Source organism: Rhinolophus hipposideros (genome assembly GCF_964194185.1).
Source record: "Rhinolophus hipposideros genome assembly, chromosome: 6".
In the NCBI taxonomy this organism is placed as follows: domain Eukaryota; kingdom Metazoa; phylum Chordata; class Mammalia; order Chiroptera; family Rhinolophidae; genus Rhinolophus; species Rhinolophus hipposideros.
The window spans coordinates 38,477,204-38,494,069 of record NC_138052.1 but is presented as its reverse complement, the minus strand read 5'-3'; the positions used below and the strand labels follow the sequence as shown (position 1 = coordinate 38,494,069).

At 38.8% G+C, this 16,866-nt stretch overlaps 1 protein-coding gene across 3 annotated transcripts in view; it reads left to right on the top strand.

Moving 5' to 3' along the window:
• Positions 1-16,866, top strand: part of LOC308499240 (CD302 antigen-like) — a 112,475-nt gene that overhangs the window by 3,618 nt on the left and 91,991 nt on the right. For all 3 annotated transcript variants that reach the window (XM_081052297.1, XM_081052294.1, XM_081052295.1), the window contains exons 2-6: positions 2,095-2,466; positions 7,380-7,550; positions 10,598-10,762; positions 14,367-14,477; positions 16,328-16,468. In XM_081052297.1, the coding sequence (XP_080908423.1) occupies positions 2,095-2,466; positions 7,380-7,550; positions 10,598-10,762; positions 14,367-14,477; positions 16,328-16,468 (960 nt within the window). The remainder of the gene's footprint in view (positions 1-2,094; positions 2,467-7,379; positions 7,551-10,597; positions 10,763-14,366; positions 14,478-16,327; positions 16,469-16,866) is intronic.

Sequence of the window (16,866 nt, the reverse complement as noted above, 5' to 3'; positions counted from 1 at the left end):
AGGTCTCCCAGCTACTGGTAGCAGCGGTAGGTCTTTAATCTAGGACCTCTGACTCCTTATTTCACTGCTCTTTTCACTGGACTAAGAGCCATAGCTAATCCATTGGATTCTGCAAAGGCAACTTGAAAAATCTAGAACTCCACACTGCAAAGGTAGGCAAAGCTGTTGTGCCCAGTTCACCTGTTTGAAGTCAAGGGGCACAGAGCTGCATGCCCAGGAAAGAGAGCAGTGAGACTGTAGAAGGGGGAAGTTTCCAGCAAGAGTGGCAGCTGCCCATTCTTCTGCAGGAGCAGGAATTTCCTGCAGTAATTCCTGATACTTTGGAACACAACATTTATTTTGGAGAGGTGAGAGAAAATAGATTTGGAAAGAGGCACATCACAGGTCTGAGAGGCTATTAGGTAGATATGTGAGAAAAGGACATTAGAAAAGTGTGAGTGATACTACTCTTCTAAGATAGTACATTTTCCTCTTTTGTTGATTATCTTCCCAAAGTGTCCATCAGGTAGAGAATGGCAGAGTGATATCAAAGAAGAAAGAGGGATGGAACTACATGGCAAACCCACTTAGATACAACCCTATGCAATATTGTTAAATATAGACTTGAAAGCAGAAATAACAAAGTTTTAAAGGCTTTTGTTGTTCCTATTGTATCTCTTGTTGCTGCTGCTGCTGCTATTTAAAACAAAAAGTTCTGTCCAAAGTACAAACTGAAATCAGACTTAATTTTATAGTTATTATTTACATAGGGAAATTTCCCCTCAAGTCGTTGGTATGAAAATTTTTAATTCTGAAAGCCTATGAATTATTAGAAGTGGTGTTTAGTGTTCGTAAAACTAGTGATTGCGAAACTGGTATCAAAATGAAAGTGCGTTTTGGGAAGTAAAATTTTACAGGTCCTTCTGCTGAATCCATTGGTTCATTGGTAATGATTATTTAAGTTTGTCTATAAAATTTCAGCTTCATTCTCATCAAAATAAAATTCTGTGCTATAACTTCAAAAAATTTTTCATTGTAAGAACACTGACCAAGTTGTTCCATTGTAATTTGTTGTCACAGATGTGAATCTTGCTCCACAAACTCAGGTGTGCAAGAAACAATGTATTATTTTCATAAAATCCAATGACATTTTATTCTGAGGTCCTGTTTCACCAGGTTAAGAGAACTTCAGTTTCTGTCATTATTGAGGTCTTCCCCAGCTCAGGCAAAACTGCCAAGGGAACCTTCAGGGCGGTTCCTCCTTTTAGCCTTCACTTATACTAGGTTACTTCTGAGTTTCCCATCGTCCAAACCTACTGGGCCTTGAATCTTGTGGCTCAGCTGGCGCTCAGGTTTGGCCTCCCTAGGTGATGCACAAAGTCAGCCCTCAGCCTCTCCCCAGGGATTTCCCATCACCTTCCTGCAGGTGCTGCAATGAAGCTGGTCACAGATCCTCCCCGCCAGCCTCAGAACACAGACCTCCATTTCCTCTCATCCCTTTATCTAATTATTCTACTTCTGCCCCTCAGAAGTTTCCCCATCTCCTCTGAGACACATTAATATCATGTAATAATTTACCCTGCCATTGTAAAGTTTAAGCAAGGCAGAATTGTGGTCCTGAATAGGCTCGGAATATTTATTGTTGAATGTAGATCACCTGTCTAAAGAAGATGAAACCTAAGGAGTTTCTTCATCTCGTTAAATGCTGGGGGAGGGGGGAGGAGGAGGGGTTTCAGGGGATAACAATAAGAAATATACTATTCTAAGTGTTTTATGTGTATGAGCTCATTTTATCCTCCCATCTGCTGTATGAAGTACTATTTTACAAAGAAGGAAACTGAGGCATAGTGGTTAAATAACGCCCTGATCACGTGGTAACAAGTAGTAGAGGCAGACTGTGAAGAGGCAGATGGACTCCAAATCCCAGGCTCCAATCCCACGCTGTCCTGCCCTCCTGGCCACCACTGTCCGCTGACCTTGTGTAGTACATTACAGTTTGCACAGCTTGGAGAGTGGGACCAGTCCAGTGATGCTCAAACTCTCCTCTGCAAGCAGGGGCCAAGGCACATTAGCCACATTCAGAATCCTGAAATGTCTTTGTCTGTCTTGACTCAGGTGATGACTCATTCACCATCGTCCATGAAAATACGGGCAAGTGCATCATGCCGCTGAATGACTGGATAGTAGCAAAGGACTGTGACAAAACCGAGGCCATGTTATGGAAGTGGGTATCCCAGCATCGGCTCTTTCATTTGCAATCCCAGAAGTGTCTTGGCCTGGATATTACCAAACCCACAGATTCCTTGAGAATGTTCAGCTGTGACTCTAGGGCCATGCTGTGGTGGAAATGTGAGCAGTACTTTCTGTACGGAGCTGCCCAGTCCAGGTTGGCTCTGAAGGAGGGACATGCCATAGCAAGTACAAATTCATCTGATGTCTGGAAGAAGGGAGGCTCGGAGGAAAACCTCTGTGCCCAGCCTTACCGTGGTGAGTACTGGAGAGGGATTTGGACTCATTTGCTCTTGTGGTTGGTAATGTGGCATTGAACATGCACAACTGACAACAAATAAAGCCATACACTGGTAAGGGCAGTGAGCTTGCATTCAGTTCCAGGCACTGGCTTATAACTCTGAGCTACCCCTATGATGTCAGTGCTATTTGCCCCGTTAAAGGTAAAGCCAGGAAAGGTTAGGTGCCTTGTCAGCGGTCATACAGCCGTTCTGTGGCACACGGGGATTTGAAATCTCTCTGACACCTGAGCGCACGTACTTCCTACGATTGCATCCTGAACTCCAGAGCAAAGGAAATGTTAGAGTAACAGAAAAACCTTTGTATAGGATAAAAGTCAAATCATCTAATAAAGTCAGATCTAGCTTAAGTTAAAAAAGAAGAAGAAAGAAAAAGAAAAAAAAGGAAATGTATCCTTCCTTGTCTGCAGATTTTGATATAAGGGAAAACTTTTAAGACCTTCGGGTGGATTTACTTACTTATTTTTATTTTTGGCATGGCCATCACACTTTGATGTTTGTATTTATGAGTCAGCATTTTAAGAGTGGATTTTTTTTCTCAGTTGCTTCCAAAAATGAGTAGATGAATATTGCCTTTGGGGGAGCTGATTGGGAACTTTGTTTTTGAGTCCAGAGACTGGATTATAAGAAATTTCCAAGTTTAAAAAGAATGTGTGGATTTATTTTTTTAAACCTCTAAATGTAGTAATTAGTTATCACCCAAGAAAATCTTTTTTCATTATGTTGCTCTAAATTACATCAAATGTTGATATATAGATATAGATATTTAAGTATCCAAGTCTTAACTGTTATTTCACCTTGGCTCTTCTTTGTAAGTTTACATAGTTTTACAGGGTTGTTTTTCTTCTTCTCGTAAAGCTCATCTAAGCTAAATTTGGCCTCCCAGCCTTTCCCTTATCTGCACAAGATTTGTCCTCCGGGAAACCTCTCTGTGTTTCTTAATAAAGGTGCAGCTTCCTCTGAGATGTCAGATTCTACTGCTATGGGGAAATATTAGAGAATTAAGGATGGGTTTTCCTGTTTGTCAGTCCTCCACCCTTGATCAAGTCTGTTTCTGCTGGCCAGCTTCCTCCTAACCATAAAAAGCAATTGCTTTCTCGGATACCACTTAATGGCAAGTTTAAATTTTGTGCTATAAAAACTTTTCTCCAACTTGGCAACTAAGAGAAAACATGGAACCAAACAAAATGCCTTTTGAGCTGGATTTGACTTGTTTTATTGTATTTGTTCAAGAATCAGAAAGGATCATTTTCTTTGTCTCCTGTCCTTAATTCTTTTGAGGGACATAGTTGTAACTGTAAATTCCTTCAGTCCCCAAAGTACTTTATTTCAATTTAACTGGTTTTCTTTGTAATTCTATATGTTTTATGAATTTATAATATTCTTCTGAGGAAGGGGCCCCTGTACTTCACATGGCTGCCAAAGTGATCAGTAGCCCAAAAAGGTTAAGAATCCATGTAGAGAACCACCCCAGAGAGAGCTAAACAGGCATAAAGTGTTTCTTGACCTTACCAAATACAATGTTTGGAACACTAAATTTCCTGCTAAGAAATTTATAAGAAAAGGCACACATAGTTTTGACTTGTCAACAGATACCTCAGGTTTTAATTTGCACAGAAGTCAGGACCAAACCTACCTTCTCTTCTTCATTCCTTTCTGGGTAACTGGTACCTTCCAAGTCGTATATGTCAGAAATCTACAAGTCACCCTAGAGTTGTCCTGCTTTCTTCTCCCACCATTCAAATGTAATTAAATATTAAGTCCTGACAGTTTTACTCTTCTAAGTTTATGTAGTTCCTTCTTGTTCTTAGGTTAGAAACTGCTGTCTCAAGTTAGGGACTTTCTCTAGGACTGCTCTCTCAGACTCCTCATATTGGTTCCCTCCCCACCCCCAACTTATCTAGTTATACAGAGATAAGAAAGATATGATGACTGAATCTCAACAAGGTGAAGTCCAAGGTTACCAAGCTTGTTACAGCAAAGCAACCACTCAAGACCAGGATTGGGTTCCCCACACATAGCTACTTTATTTCTCCCTTGGCTTTCGTTGTATAATTGTTTTGGTTTTTTTCTTCTGTGTAAGAACATTTGTTTGTCATTGTGTTCTGGGTTGCCTCTCTCCCCCATTCCCGTCCTGTGTGAGTCATGTTCATCAGAGAAAATTTTAGTTGTATACATTTTATGAATAAACTGCTTTGACTAGCATCCCGATGTACAGTTATTTCATTAAGATATCTTGGCCTCACTAGCATGCTTCAAATTTTGAACATTTGTTGAATCATGCAGAGGAAATGGACTTTTACTAGAAGGGTGGCTGTAGAACTCCTGAATTTTGAGCAATTCTTAGAAGCCTGGCAATGTCTTTAACCAGTGAAGCTATTTTGTCTCCTATTACTGAAGAAATTTGTTTTAGTTTCCCATGTAAGCACCTCATCTTTTGAAAGGCTGCTATCCCCAAAAATTCCTCAGAGAAGATTCTTCACAGGAAAGCCTGTCTCTCTAGGGAAACCCATGGGACTTAAGAGGTTGAGCAGCAGTGAATAAATATGTGAGAAGAAAACTCTTAGAGAACAATTCGCGTAATTTAGTTGCTGCTGTTGTGGTGATGGTTATATATCATTCTGCAGAGCACATTGTGAGAACAGCACAGCTTCTTAAGTGAAGCCAGCTTCGAGCTATGACACCTGAGAAGGCAACCACTGATGTCACAAGTTGTCCTTATATGTCAAGGCCTCTAATCAGAGAGCCAGTTCCCATCCCTGTCAATTACAGCTGAGTGACTAAATGTTTCACTTAACTACTCTGCAAAAATGGGGATTTGACAAACAAATGTAATACTTGCCCTGCTGATCTCATGGGCTTATGGGAAAAAGCAAGTGAAAGAAATGTATGTGAAAGCACTTTGTATTAGAAACACAAGCATTTGGGGGGAAAAAAAACCCTGATAGTTCTACAAGTAATAGTCATCACGCTCAGGGACTCTCCTTTTAAGTATTGTAATATGGGAAGAGAGCTATTGGGAGTTAGAGTGTGGTTAAAAACAAAACATAGTAATAAGCAGTATCCTTATAAAATATAAGGACAAATTACTCTTTAACAGAAGTACCCTTTTCAGACCATTTGTATGTCCGAGGAAAACAAAACCAATGTTCCTTGAAAGGTTGTTTGCAAATGAAAACATGTAAAGTATTCTTACCTTTTGCTGTATTACTTCTTACTACATTCTAAACTATCAAATTAAGTCTCGTAGTTCAGTTAAATGAATATTTGAGAATAATAAAGGATGTGGAATACAATACTATCTTAAATACACATTTATGCAAATCTATGACCCATTCTGAAGGACCATAATTGACTGGTAATGGGTGATAAGATCTGATTATTATGCTTTAACCTCATAGCCATCATTTAATCTGTTAATGACCACAGTTTTTGGTTTTCTTTTTAATTTCAGGTGTACAAAACAATCTAATAGTTAGACATTCATCATTTATATCCCTCACACAGTGATACCCCTCTCCCCGCATCTAGTACTCCTTTGACATTGCATGCAGCCATTATATTTCCACTGTCTCTATTCCTAATGCTGTACTCCACTTCTTGTAATATATATATTATATATATATATATAATATATATATATAGTTGTTCAACTGAATCATTATTGTTCAGCTTCAGCTTCAGGTGTACAGTGCAGTGATCAGGCATCTATATCTTCCCTGAAGTGGTCTCCTTAATGAGACAAGTGTCCATCCGATACCCTACAAAATCTTTACAACATTATTGATTGCATTCCCCAAATTGACTTTCGTATCCCCGTGGCAGTCCTGTGGTTACCGATTGTGCTTTCTAATCCCCTCACCTTCCCCCTTATCCCCACGCCCTTACCCCCCCCCCCCCATCTAGCAACCCTCAGTTTTTCCTCTATGAATGACCATAGTTTTAAATAAATTAAAGAGGTGGAAAAAAGTTACTGGGTTAGCTGTTCTATAAAAACACCTTGCCAAGAGAACTGTTATCAACATAAGTATTGAGCATTTCCTCTAGTATTTCCAGACATACTTGAGGTTAGAATAATTTTTCAGTTCCTCTCCATGTACCAGGAAAAATGAAAATGAAAAAGCTATTTCTGCTGCCTCGCTGGCCACCAGCTGGTCCTATGACTGCCCAGTAGAAGCTGGTTCTTCTTTCATAACCTGAAGGACCATATCCTGCCCCTCTCCAAAAATGCCCTGAGATCCAGCAGCTGGCTCTTCGTCCCACTTCCTTAAACCCACAGCCTCAATTCTACCACCAGTCTGTGAAGAATGGGGCTATTGGTCCATCTCTCTAACTCCATGGTCAGTTCCAAAGTCCACATCCACCCTCCGTGATTCCAACAGGTTTTTCTGGGCCCACTCTTCCTCAATAAAAGAAAAGAGATTGTAGGTTTAATCTCAGGCAGGGCACGCCTTCTGGTGAAGTACTCTGCCAACCACAGTAATCAGTTGATCCTTATTGGATCAAGCCGTGGCCTTTCAGCAATTCATCACAGCACAATAAATGAAGCTTTACATGGATCATCTCATGGAATCCTCATGAAAAACACCTATGAGCTAAGAACTATAATTCCTAATCTGCAGATGCAGAAACTGAGGCGAATAGAGGTTGGAGAGTTTGCCCACAGCCACGCAGTTGGTCAGTGGGGCAGCTGGCTTTCAATTCCAGACCTGAGCAGTCAGCATCCAAGCTCTGAGGTCTCACACTGTGCAGCCTGTCCAGATATTGTGTCTCATAAGTGAAAACAACAATCTTTCTTTCAAAGCAGTTTTAGAAATTAGCTGGAACTGATTATCCAGTTTTTAATTCTTCTCTTTCCCCTCCAACCCACAGAGATATATACCAGAGATGGGAACTCCTATGGGAGACCTTGTGAATTTCCATTCTTGGTTAATGGGACCTGGCATCATGAGTGCATCCTTGATGAAAGTCACAGTGGGCCATGGTGTGCAACGACCTTAAATTTTAAATATGATCAAAAGTGGGGCATCTGCTTAAAACCAGGTAGGTATGGGCTAGTAAACTGTATTTATGGAAAGCAAAGGATACCCTTTCTATGAGGCAAAGGGAGAAGGAAGAGTCCGAGATGATTCAAAAATGACAACAACAAATAGTATCCTAGATAAGGAGTATATATTTGAGGAAAGAGGGAGAAGTAATGTGTAGCTATGAAATTGCTTTCAGAAGTAGGCCAGGAAGAGAACAAAGGCAGGATGGTGTCATGGAAGACAAATGATGAGAGGGAGTGTTCTGTAGCACAGATATCCTAGGGAGAGGAAGTGGAAAAGGCATGGGCAGTTAGGAAATTGCTGCTGACTTTTAATGGAGAAGTTTCAAAGACTAGTGGCTGCAGAAGCTGGGTTGTAGTGGGCCGAAGCGTGACCAGAGGGCGGTAAGCCTCTTAAGTTTTATGGGAAAGAAAAGGCGAGAGGGAAGTGGGCAAATTTGAGAATGAGAGGTTGAAGACAAACTTTTAGGATGGTGGACACTTAAATATGTTTATGGCCTGCAACAAAGAGAGGGGAGGGGGCAAAAGAGACAGATATCCCTGGCCCTCTCAAAATTGGTGACATTGTTCTCTCTGCCATTCCTGTATATTGGTCAGAGTATTTTTTTAAATTGCTTCTTACTTGAAGCAAATGATTCAAGGTGTGCTAAAGAATTCACTGAGAGAGAGAGAGAGAGAGAGAGAGAGAGAGAGAGAGAGAGAGAGAAAGAGAGACATAGCAGTTGCATCATTACCTGGTATATAACTCACCAATCAGGTGAGAGTTATAGGAGATCACAGTACCTGATGTGTGGTAGGTATTCAAGAAATGTTTTTCATGGGCAACAGTTTGGGAGAATCTGTAGTAAAGAAAAAGGAACAGCTCCAGACCTAAGTAATAATACTTATAGTGTCCTGCCAAGTGTCAGGTACTATTCCAAGCACTCAACCTGTATTAACTCATTTAATCCTTATACCACCCTATATAGTAGGAAATATTATTTATCCCCATTTTACAGATGAGCAAAGTGAGGTACAGGGGAGTTAAATCACTAGCCTAAGGTCACACAGCTAATTAATTTCAGAGCTAGGATTTAAAGCCAGGAAATCCAGCCGTAAAGTCTTTGACCCAAACAACTATACTATCCTGCTTCATTCAGCAGCCAACCTGATGACCGAGTAATGCTGATCCCTCCTTGAGAGAAGCTGTGCTTCAAAATGCAGCGTTCTAAATGACTTGAAGAGGTCATACTGAGCCAATGAGTCTCAAACTTTAGGATGCAATAGAGTCACTTGGAGAGTTTGTTAGAACACAGATTTCTGGGGCCTACGTCCAGAAATTGTAATTCAGTAGGTTTAGAGTGTGGCCCAAGAGTTTGCCTTTTTATGAGTCCCCAGACGCTGCTGCTGCTGATGTGTGGGGAGTTCACTTTAATAATTACCTTTTTAGGTAGAGGCATGGGCTTTTCAACACCTAGAACCTATTGAAAGATTAAAAAGCCAACATTTGCTTCAGCTGTAATTAATAACAAGCAGAGCTTGGTCAACCAGGCACCAGTTTCATTTAAATCTCACTATAATCTGAATCAGAAATTTTAGATGTACAAGGGAGCTTAGTGGTTATCCAGTGCCAACCCCCACTTCTTAGGTGAGGGACAGCAGACCCAGACTGATGAAATGACCTGTTAGGGTCAGACCCCACTCATGTGGACCCTGGTGGACATCCCAGGATTCCTGAACCTCATTTCCCAACATATTTATCTCACTCTGCCTTGACTGGCAGGTGTCTCTATGCCTTTAGCTTCTTTTGAGCGGTAGCGGGAGGATTCTTAGTGTATTCAGACGCCTCCCAGAATTAGTTTTATGGAAGAAGCAACACCGTGAGTTTTTCAAAGTCAAGAACTGCTAAACCATGGAGATTTTATTTTATAGCAAACACTGCCATTCCAGTGGAAGCTTCTGGATTTGCAAGCATAGGGCCTCAGTGGTAATAAGGAATCTTTAAGCAGTATACTTATAAATCCACCTATTTTGTTTTCACCAAATGTCACAGCAACCTCTGTTGCTATGTAGGACATTCGAAAGTGACTGAAGGAGCAGTGTTAGCCATTCAGAAAATCAACAAGACCGGACTTAGAGACTAGTGCTCTGATTCTAGCTCTGCCACAACATCTCTAGATCTTTGTTCCCATCTGTGAAATGAGGACGTTAGCCTAGATAACATCTAAGGGCCCTTCCAGTTTGAAAGGCCATGTGATGTGTGACTGGTTATGAGAGGCCCTTTGGAAACCCCCAGAGGGAAGCCTAGGGCACACTTGATGTAGCCCATCGTAGAGAGCACATGGGAATCTCTGAGTATATTTTTGGGAACCAGTTGCATCAAAACCTATTTTTCTTATCCAGGAAACAGCTTGAAGGTCTTTTGCCTGAAATAATACGTGCTTTTTAAATATTTGTTAAAGAAAATGATATGTACGTTATACAATGAATGTATATGTTTGTATGCATATGCACCCATGTACACGTATACATATATAATGATAATCATATGATATTAATTATATATCGTATGTTATATCTTCTATTAAAATATTAAGGAGAAACTTGCACTGAGGTCCCCAAATAACATAGCCACTTGGGCTCTAAATCTTGAGCATTTAAGCAGCATATCTGCAGGCTGTGGGCAAACCCTTCTGCAGTTGGACACCATCTTCACATGAGCTTATTTTCTGTTATCTCAGGGGTTTAACAGTGTGAGCACAGTTGAAGATTCCTACTTTTAAGCAGAAGGCAGGCGTGGGCTAAAATATGACATTGTAATTGATAGGGGATAAAGGGAGAGAGGAAGATAGGAGAGTGGAAGCTTTAACCAGCCTGAGTCATTTGGGGTGCTGTGACTTCAAATTCTTTGTGTAACCAAAGAATCCAAATGTGGTCTAGTCCCGCAATAAGCTTAGCATATCCTAAGAGTATGCAAATTGAATTGCAGTATTTATAAGCATTCTAAGTAACAGAAAACATTATGCCCTTACTTTATGATCACTACATATCTTTTTATCAACAGAAAATGGCTGTGAAGATAATTGGGAAAAGAATGAGCAGACTGGAAGTTGCTACCAATTTAATACTCAGGCAGCTCTTTCCTGGAAAGAAGCTTATGTTTCATGCCAGAATCAAGGAGCTGACTTATTGAGCATCAACAATGCTGCTGAATTAACTTATCTTAAAGGTAAGTTGGACTTGCATATGGTAGAGCAAATTAGTAAAATTATAAAGATGCTGTCTGTCTTCCTCTATTTTCATATCCAGGTATGTTGTTTTGTGTGTATATATTTTCTGTCTTCTCTTGGTATTTAAACTTCAACACTGAAACCCACAAGCAAAAACTTATAAAATATAATCCTGTTCCCTCCATTCAAAACACATCTCGTGATGGAGACTAAAAAGAGGCTAATGTTCAGAAAACGGGGTGAGGTAGCAAGATTAAACTGCAACTCAAACCCTAAGCGAAAAGGTTTGGATGTGTAGGGTGCCATATGGGTACTGGGCTTATCGGGCGATCTACATAGATTGTGTAGATGCCTGACCACTGCGCTGTACACCTGAGGCTGATGTTGAATAATATTGAATGTCAACTATAATTAAATATATGTGTATGTGTATATATGTTTATGTATATATGTGTGTATACATACACACATGTATATATATATTTATATACACGTATATCTGGGGTGCCAAAAAATGTACACATTTTAAGAGATGTTATCTATGTATTACTTTTCGAAGTTGAATTGAATTATGGTAGCAATATGTAGTATGACATTTGCTCAAAAGATGGCATTAATCAAATGAATGCTAGCGTCATTCATTGTATTACAATTTTAATACAGTTTTTTCCTTTCTTAAAATACATTTCTTTGGTACCCTCTGTGTGTGTGTGTGTGTATGTGTGTGTGTCTGTGTGTATCCATACATTACTTTTTATTTAGATCTATGTGATTTGTACAGAGAAAACCATATCCACACTTTACCTTATATACATATCCATGTGATTTACATATATAAAACCATATCCATATGTTTAGGGCTTTTTGAGGATACTTTTGACTATGCATTGTTTTTTGCCTTACTGCAGACTTTAGAACTCAATGTCTACACCAGGTGACTCACTGGAACTTGTCATACACACACACACACACACACACACACATATACACACACACCCTCTTTCCCCCAAAATAAGACCTAGCCAGACAGTCAGCTCTAATGCGTCTTTTGGAGCAAAAATTAATATAAGACCTGGTATTACATTATATTATATTGTATTGTATGGTATCGTATCATATCGTATGGTATCATATCATATTATATTATATAGACCCAGTCTTATAGTAAAATAAGGCCAGGTCTTATATTAATTTTTGCTCCATACACATACACTATGTATTATATATGTATATGTATATATGTATATGTATATATTATATATACATATACCTTATATATGTATATATACATGTATATATGCATGCATAATGTAATGTATATATGTATGTGTGTATATATATGTGTATATATATTTACATACACACACACACACACACACACACACACACACACATATATACATACATACATACACATACATTTCCTTGTTCCTGAAGCCCTGTCTCTTTCTTCCATAGTCAAGCTCTTGGAAAGTGCAGTATATTTTTCTATTCACTCATAACCTCACATGTGCTCATTGGTGGGGCCATAATTGGGCCTCTATCCCCACCGCTCTCTTTCCGGACTCCTGCCCACCCCTTGAACACTGGTGTCTGTGTTACTGCTCTTGGTTCCTTCTGTCTTTGCTGTTGCTATCTGTGCTCTGCCCAGGGGACCTCTTCTACTGCCTAGGTGTCAGTTCCAGTGGAGTCACCTGGTGTAGACATTGAAGTCTAAAGTCTGCAGTAAGGTAAAAATTGCGTACAGTCAAAAGTACCCTCAAAAAGCCCTAAAAATATGGATATGGTTTTATACATGTAAATCACATGGATATATATATATAAGGTAAAGTATGGATATGGTTTTCTCTGTATAAATCACATAGGTATAGATCTAAATAAAAAGTAATGTGTGGATACACTTTTATACATGCAAATCATGCAGCTATATCTGATATATATATAATGGAACAAAATATACCAGGGGTGCCAAAAAAATGTATACATATGACTTGTATTCATCTTTTGTCATTGGTATATATTAAGCATTACAATTTTAATACAGTTTTTTTTCTTAAAATGTGTATACAATTTTTTGGCACCCTCTGTATATCAGATGTGTCTGTGTGGTTTGCATGCAGAAAACATATCCATACTTTAAAAACTGTTTATAGGTATGTAATATAATGTATATATAAAATATAATTATTTCATATGTGTCTATACAGATATAGAGATTTTATATATGTAATACAATAATACATCATACATAATTCCCTGGGAGGAATTAAGAAATTATTATCAAGTGTTTTACTGTTGAGATTATTTTAACAAATTTATAGAGACTCCAACCTGTGAGCTCTTCCTGTTTATCAATATCATCTTTGTCTTGTCTTTTGTAGAGCATTTTGTCAGTTGCTCTATCTCTTCTTCCTGGCCCTGAATATCTGCACATTCTTTCATCACGGTGTAAATGCAGTCTTACCAGGTTCTTGAATAAGAACCTGTTGACTTCCTTGGCAGTGGTTTGAAAATCCTTACCATAATTCACAGGTTCCTTACACTCTTTGTCCAATACACATGGAGCCATGCTAGCATGACTGCATCCATTGCTTCTGGGTATATGCACGTTGTCACATCTGCAAGTGGCCTGCTGTTTAAATTGTTTCTGCTTCTCTGTCTTTCTATTTTTTGCTGATGGCATCTTGTTGTCAACTGATAAGATAGAATGATACATCTTCATTGTAGAGTGTGTGTGTGTGTGTGTGTGTGTGTGTGTGTGTGTATGTGTGTGTGTGTCTCCAATTCTGTAACTCCAGTCTAAATGCCTCCTTTGGGCTTTAGAGCTGTATACCTAACAGCTTCTGTACATATTTCTGAAACAGTACTGGTAACACTTTACCATTTTGGAGATCCACAAAATCTGTCTACTAGATTGAAATCCTCATGAGGGCAGGAACTCTTATTTTTGTATCTTTAGTACCTGGCAAATAATATGTGCTTAATGAATTTAAACTGCCAGTCTGGAATACAATCAGATCTTCAAAATCTAGACATGCAATGGAAACTGCTTTTTCTAAATAACTGCTTTTTAAACATTTATTTTTAAATTACAGATGACGTACAACATTATATTAGTTTCAGGTGTTCAGCATTGTGGTTAGACATTTATAAACCTTACAAAGGGATCACCTCGATAAGTCTAAAACCCATCTGACGCCATACATAGTTATTAGAAAATAATGACTATATTCCATATGCTGTACTTTACATCTCCCTGTTATATAACTGCTTTCTGACAAGAGGATTACAAGTAGTGAAACAGCTATTCTGAACAGCTATTGTAGCTATTCTGAAAGATTCTGTTCTTACCTTAGAAGAAAGGGAATTGCACACGCTAATGGGAAAGCAGAACTGAATTATCAGACTTGGCGTTTCTCAGTGGCTTGAGGTTTTGTTGTCTGTCAGCATCACTTGCCTTGTTGGATAGACAGCCTCCTACAGGGAGGGATTCTTGCCTTACAATCAAGGCTGTCAGATAATGCTATTAGTAGAAACTTAAATCTGACTTAGGTAATAACTTAGGTAATTTTGTTGCTTGTTAAAATTGTATAATTCTTACAGAAAAAGAAGGCATTGCAAGAATTTTCTGGATTGGCTTAAATGAGTTGTATTCTTCTAGAGGCTGGGAATGGTCTGATCAGAAGCCATTAAACTTTCTCAACTGGGACCCAGGTAACTGCGTTCCCTCCTCCACATACACTGCACAGAGCAAAAGCTATAAATACATACATACATACATACACATACACATATACATACACACACACACACACACACACACACACACGTAAGTAAGTAAGTAAGTACGAACTGCCCACTCACTGAGAACTTAAAAAAATTTCAAATCGTGACAACTCTCAGAATAATTCTTTTTCCTAAGCTCTTCTTAGGCTTAGCCATTATAGCCATTATGCCATGATAGTCAAGTTGATACCCTGAGGCCAAGTTGAACCACACCATGGACAACTGAGCACTTGTCTCTAACCTTTATAGCAACCCTACATGGTTAGGTAAGAGCAGAATGGACCCCACCATGGGGCCCAGGAGCCATTCTGTGTCCCTTAGAGGACTTGACATATCTATGACTGACCCATGTTGTGTTTCATCTGGAATTTAACTCTAATATGGAAATATTCCCTCATTTTACAACTCTTGGGGTCTTCCACTATAGCACCCAAATACTGGCAACATAATAGTTATATTCCACAAATAAATACCTTAAAGAAACATCTGTAGTGCATAAAACCCTAGTTAGCCAAAAGATTTTTTTTCCCAAAAGGAAGGTTTAGATACCTTTTTTTCACATTACCTAATTTAATTTTATTTAATCCACACAACAATTCTCTGCTCATCCTCATTGTACAAATGAGAAAATTGGGGTGTACATAAGTTGGGTTATACTTTCAGTTAATGATGAAGTCAGGCAGTTTATAACCACAATTTGTTATTTTTCTCTAATTGCGTTCTGGGGTTTAATGGGCTTGGCTGGCTGGTTGTCACTTTGGGTCCTTTATACAGTTGACTTCATACAGTCAGATAGTGGCTAAGACTGAGTGTACATGTCTGGAGCCAGGGCTGGGACGTCTAGAATAGCCAAGGGCAGAATGGTCATCTCTGTCCACGTGGCCTCTGTCCAAGTGGCTGGCTTAGCAGTCATAATGGTTGGATACGAGTATCTTGGATGGCAGTTGACCAGGCAGAAACTGTAAAATTTCTTAATGACCTTGCTTCTAAAAGCATACTGCGTCATTTCCACTGTATTTTTCTAACCCTGTTAATGGTCCATTTTCCAGGTTCTAAGAACTTAGCGCTAGGTAAAGAAGTCTGAAAGGTGTCTCGTGATTTATCACAGAGATGTCCAATATCTAGATATAATACCTTAGGTTTCTGACAAATGTAGAACCTAAAAGTTAACATTAATTTCAGTACAAAAAAAATAAAACCTTAGGCTTCTGACAAATGTAGAACCTAAAAGTTAACATTAATTTCAATACAAAAGTTCTGAACATATTTTAATAAAAAATGAGTTAAGTTCAATAAAATACCAATAGGTCATTTTACGTTAATGAGATTTCATTATTAGTAAATAAATTCTCTATTATCTCAGTAAGCAGAATCTTTGCATATAATTTAATCTTTAATTCAAGGTCTTAAAGGCATTACAGAATCATAAATTAGTATATGTTTTTGTATAGAGTAGCAGATTAAGAGCTATTGGCCACAGGATGTGACATTGATGTTGACTCGGGGCAGAGGTTTGAATTTTGCTTTGAGGTTTGTTTTTTTTTAAATTAACTACAGTATATCAGAGTGTTTCCCCCTGGATTCTATATTTTAGAGGAAAGACATATTTAAGCACATGATTGACCATTCAGACTTAAACATTTCTATTTAGCAGAAGTTTTTAACTATTTTATGGGTTCCCATAAAAGCAGAATATTAGGAATACAAATTATCTTTTCTAACCATCACTCTGGCTCTAACCTTTTGTTTTTAACTGTTGGAAAATTTTATCATTTAAGCTATGCCCAGTGCACCTACCATAGGTGGGTCAAGCTGTGCAAACATGGATGCAATGTCTGGTTTCTGGAAGAGTTTTGCCTGTGAAGCTCAACTGCCCTACATCTGCAAGAAACCATTAAATAATACAGAGGAATTAACAGGTATCTTTCTCACTTTCTGTAGTTCTTAAAGTCACAGTTTTATGAAGTCAAATCAATTCATTTGTTCTACTTTTCTTTCACCTAATATGGCCAATGCTGAAAAGTACTGATTTTGACCCCTGTGGCTAGCTATGATCAATTATATGTGAGTTAAGTTTTAGTTTGGTCTATGCCCATAAGAAGGCAGAGATATTCTAGACAGGAAATATATTTCTATTCTCAGGTGGCTGGTTGTTTACTAGAGCAATGGTTCTCAAAGTGTAGTCCCAGACCAAAAACATCAACATCACCGGTATTTGTTAGAAATGCAGGTTCTCAGGACCTACCCCAGATTTACCGACCCAGGAGCTCTCAGAGTGGGACCCACATATCCGTGTTGTAGGAAGCTTCCTGGGGAT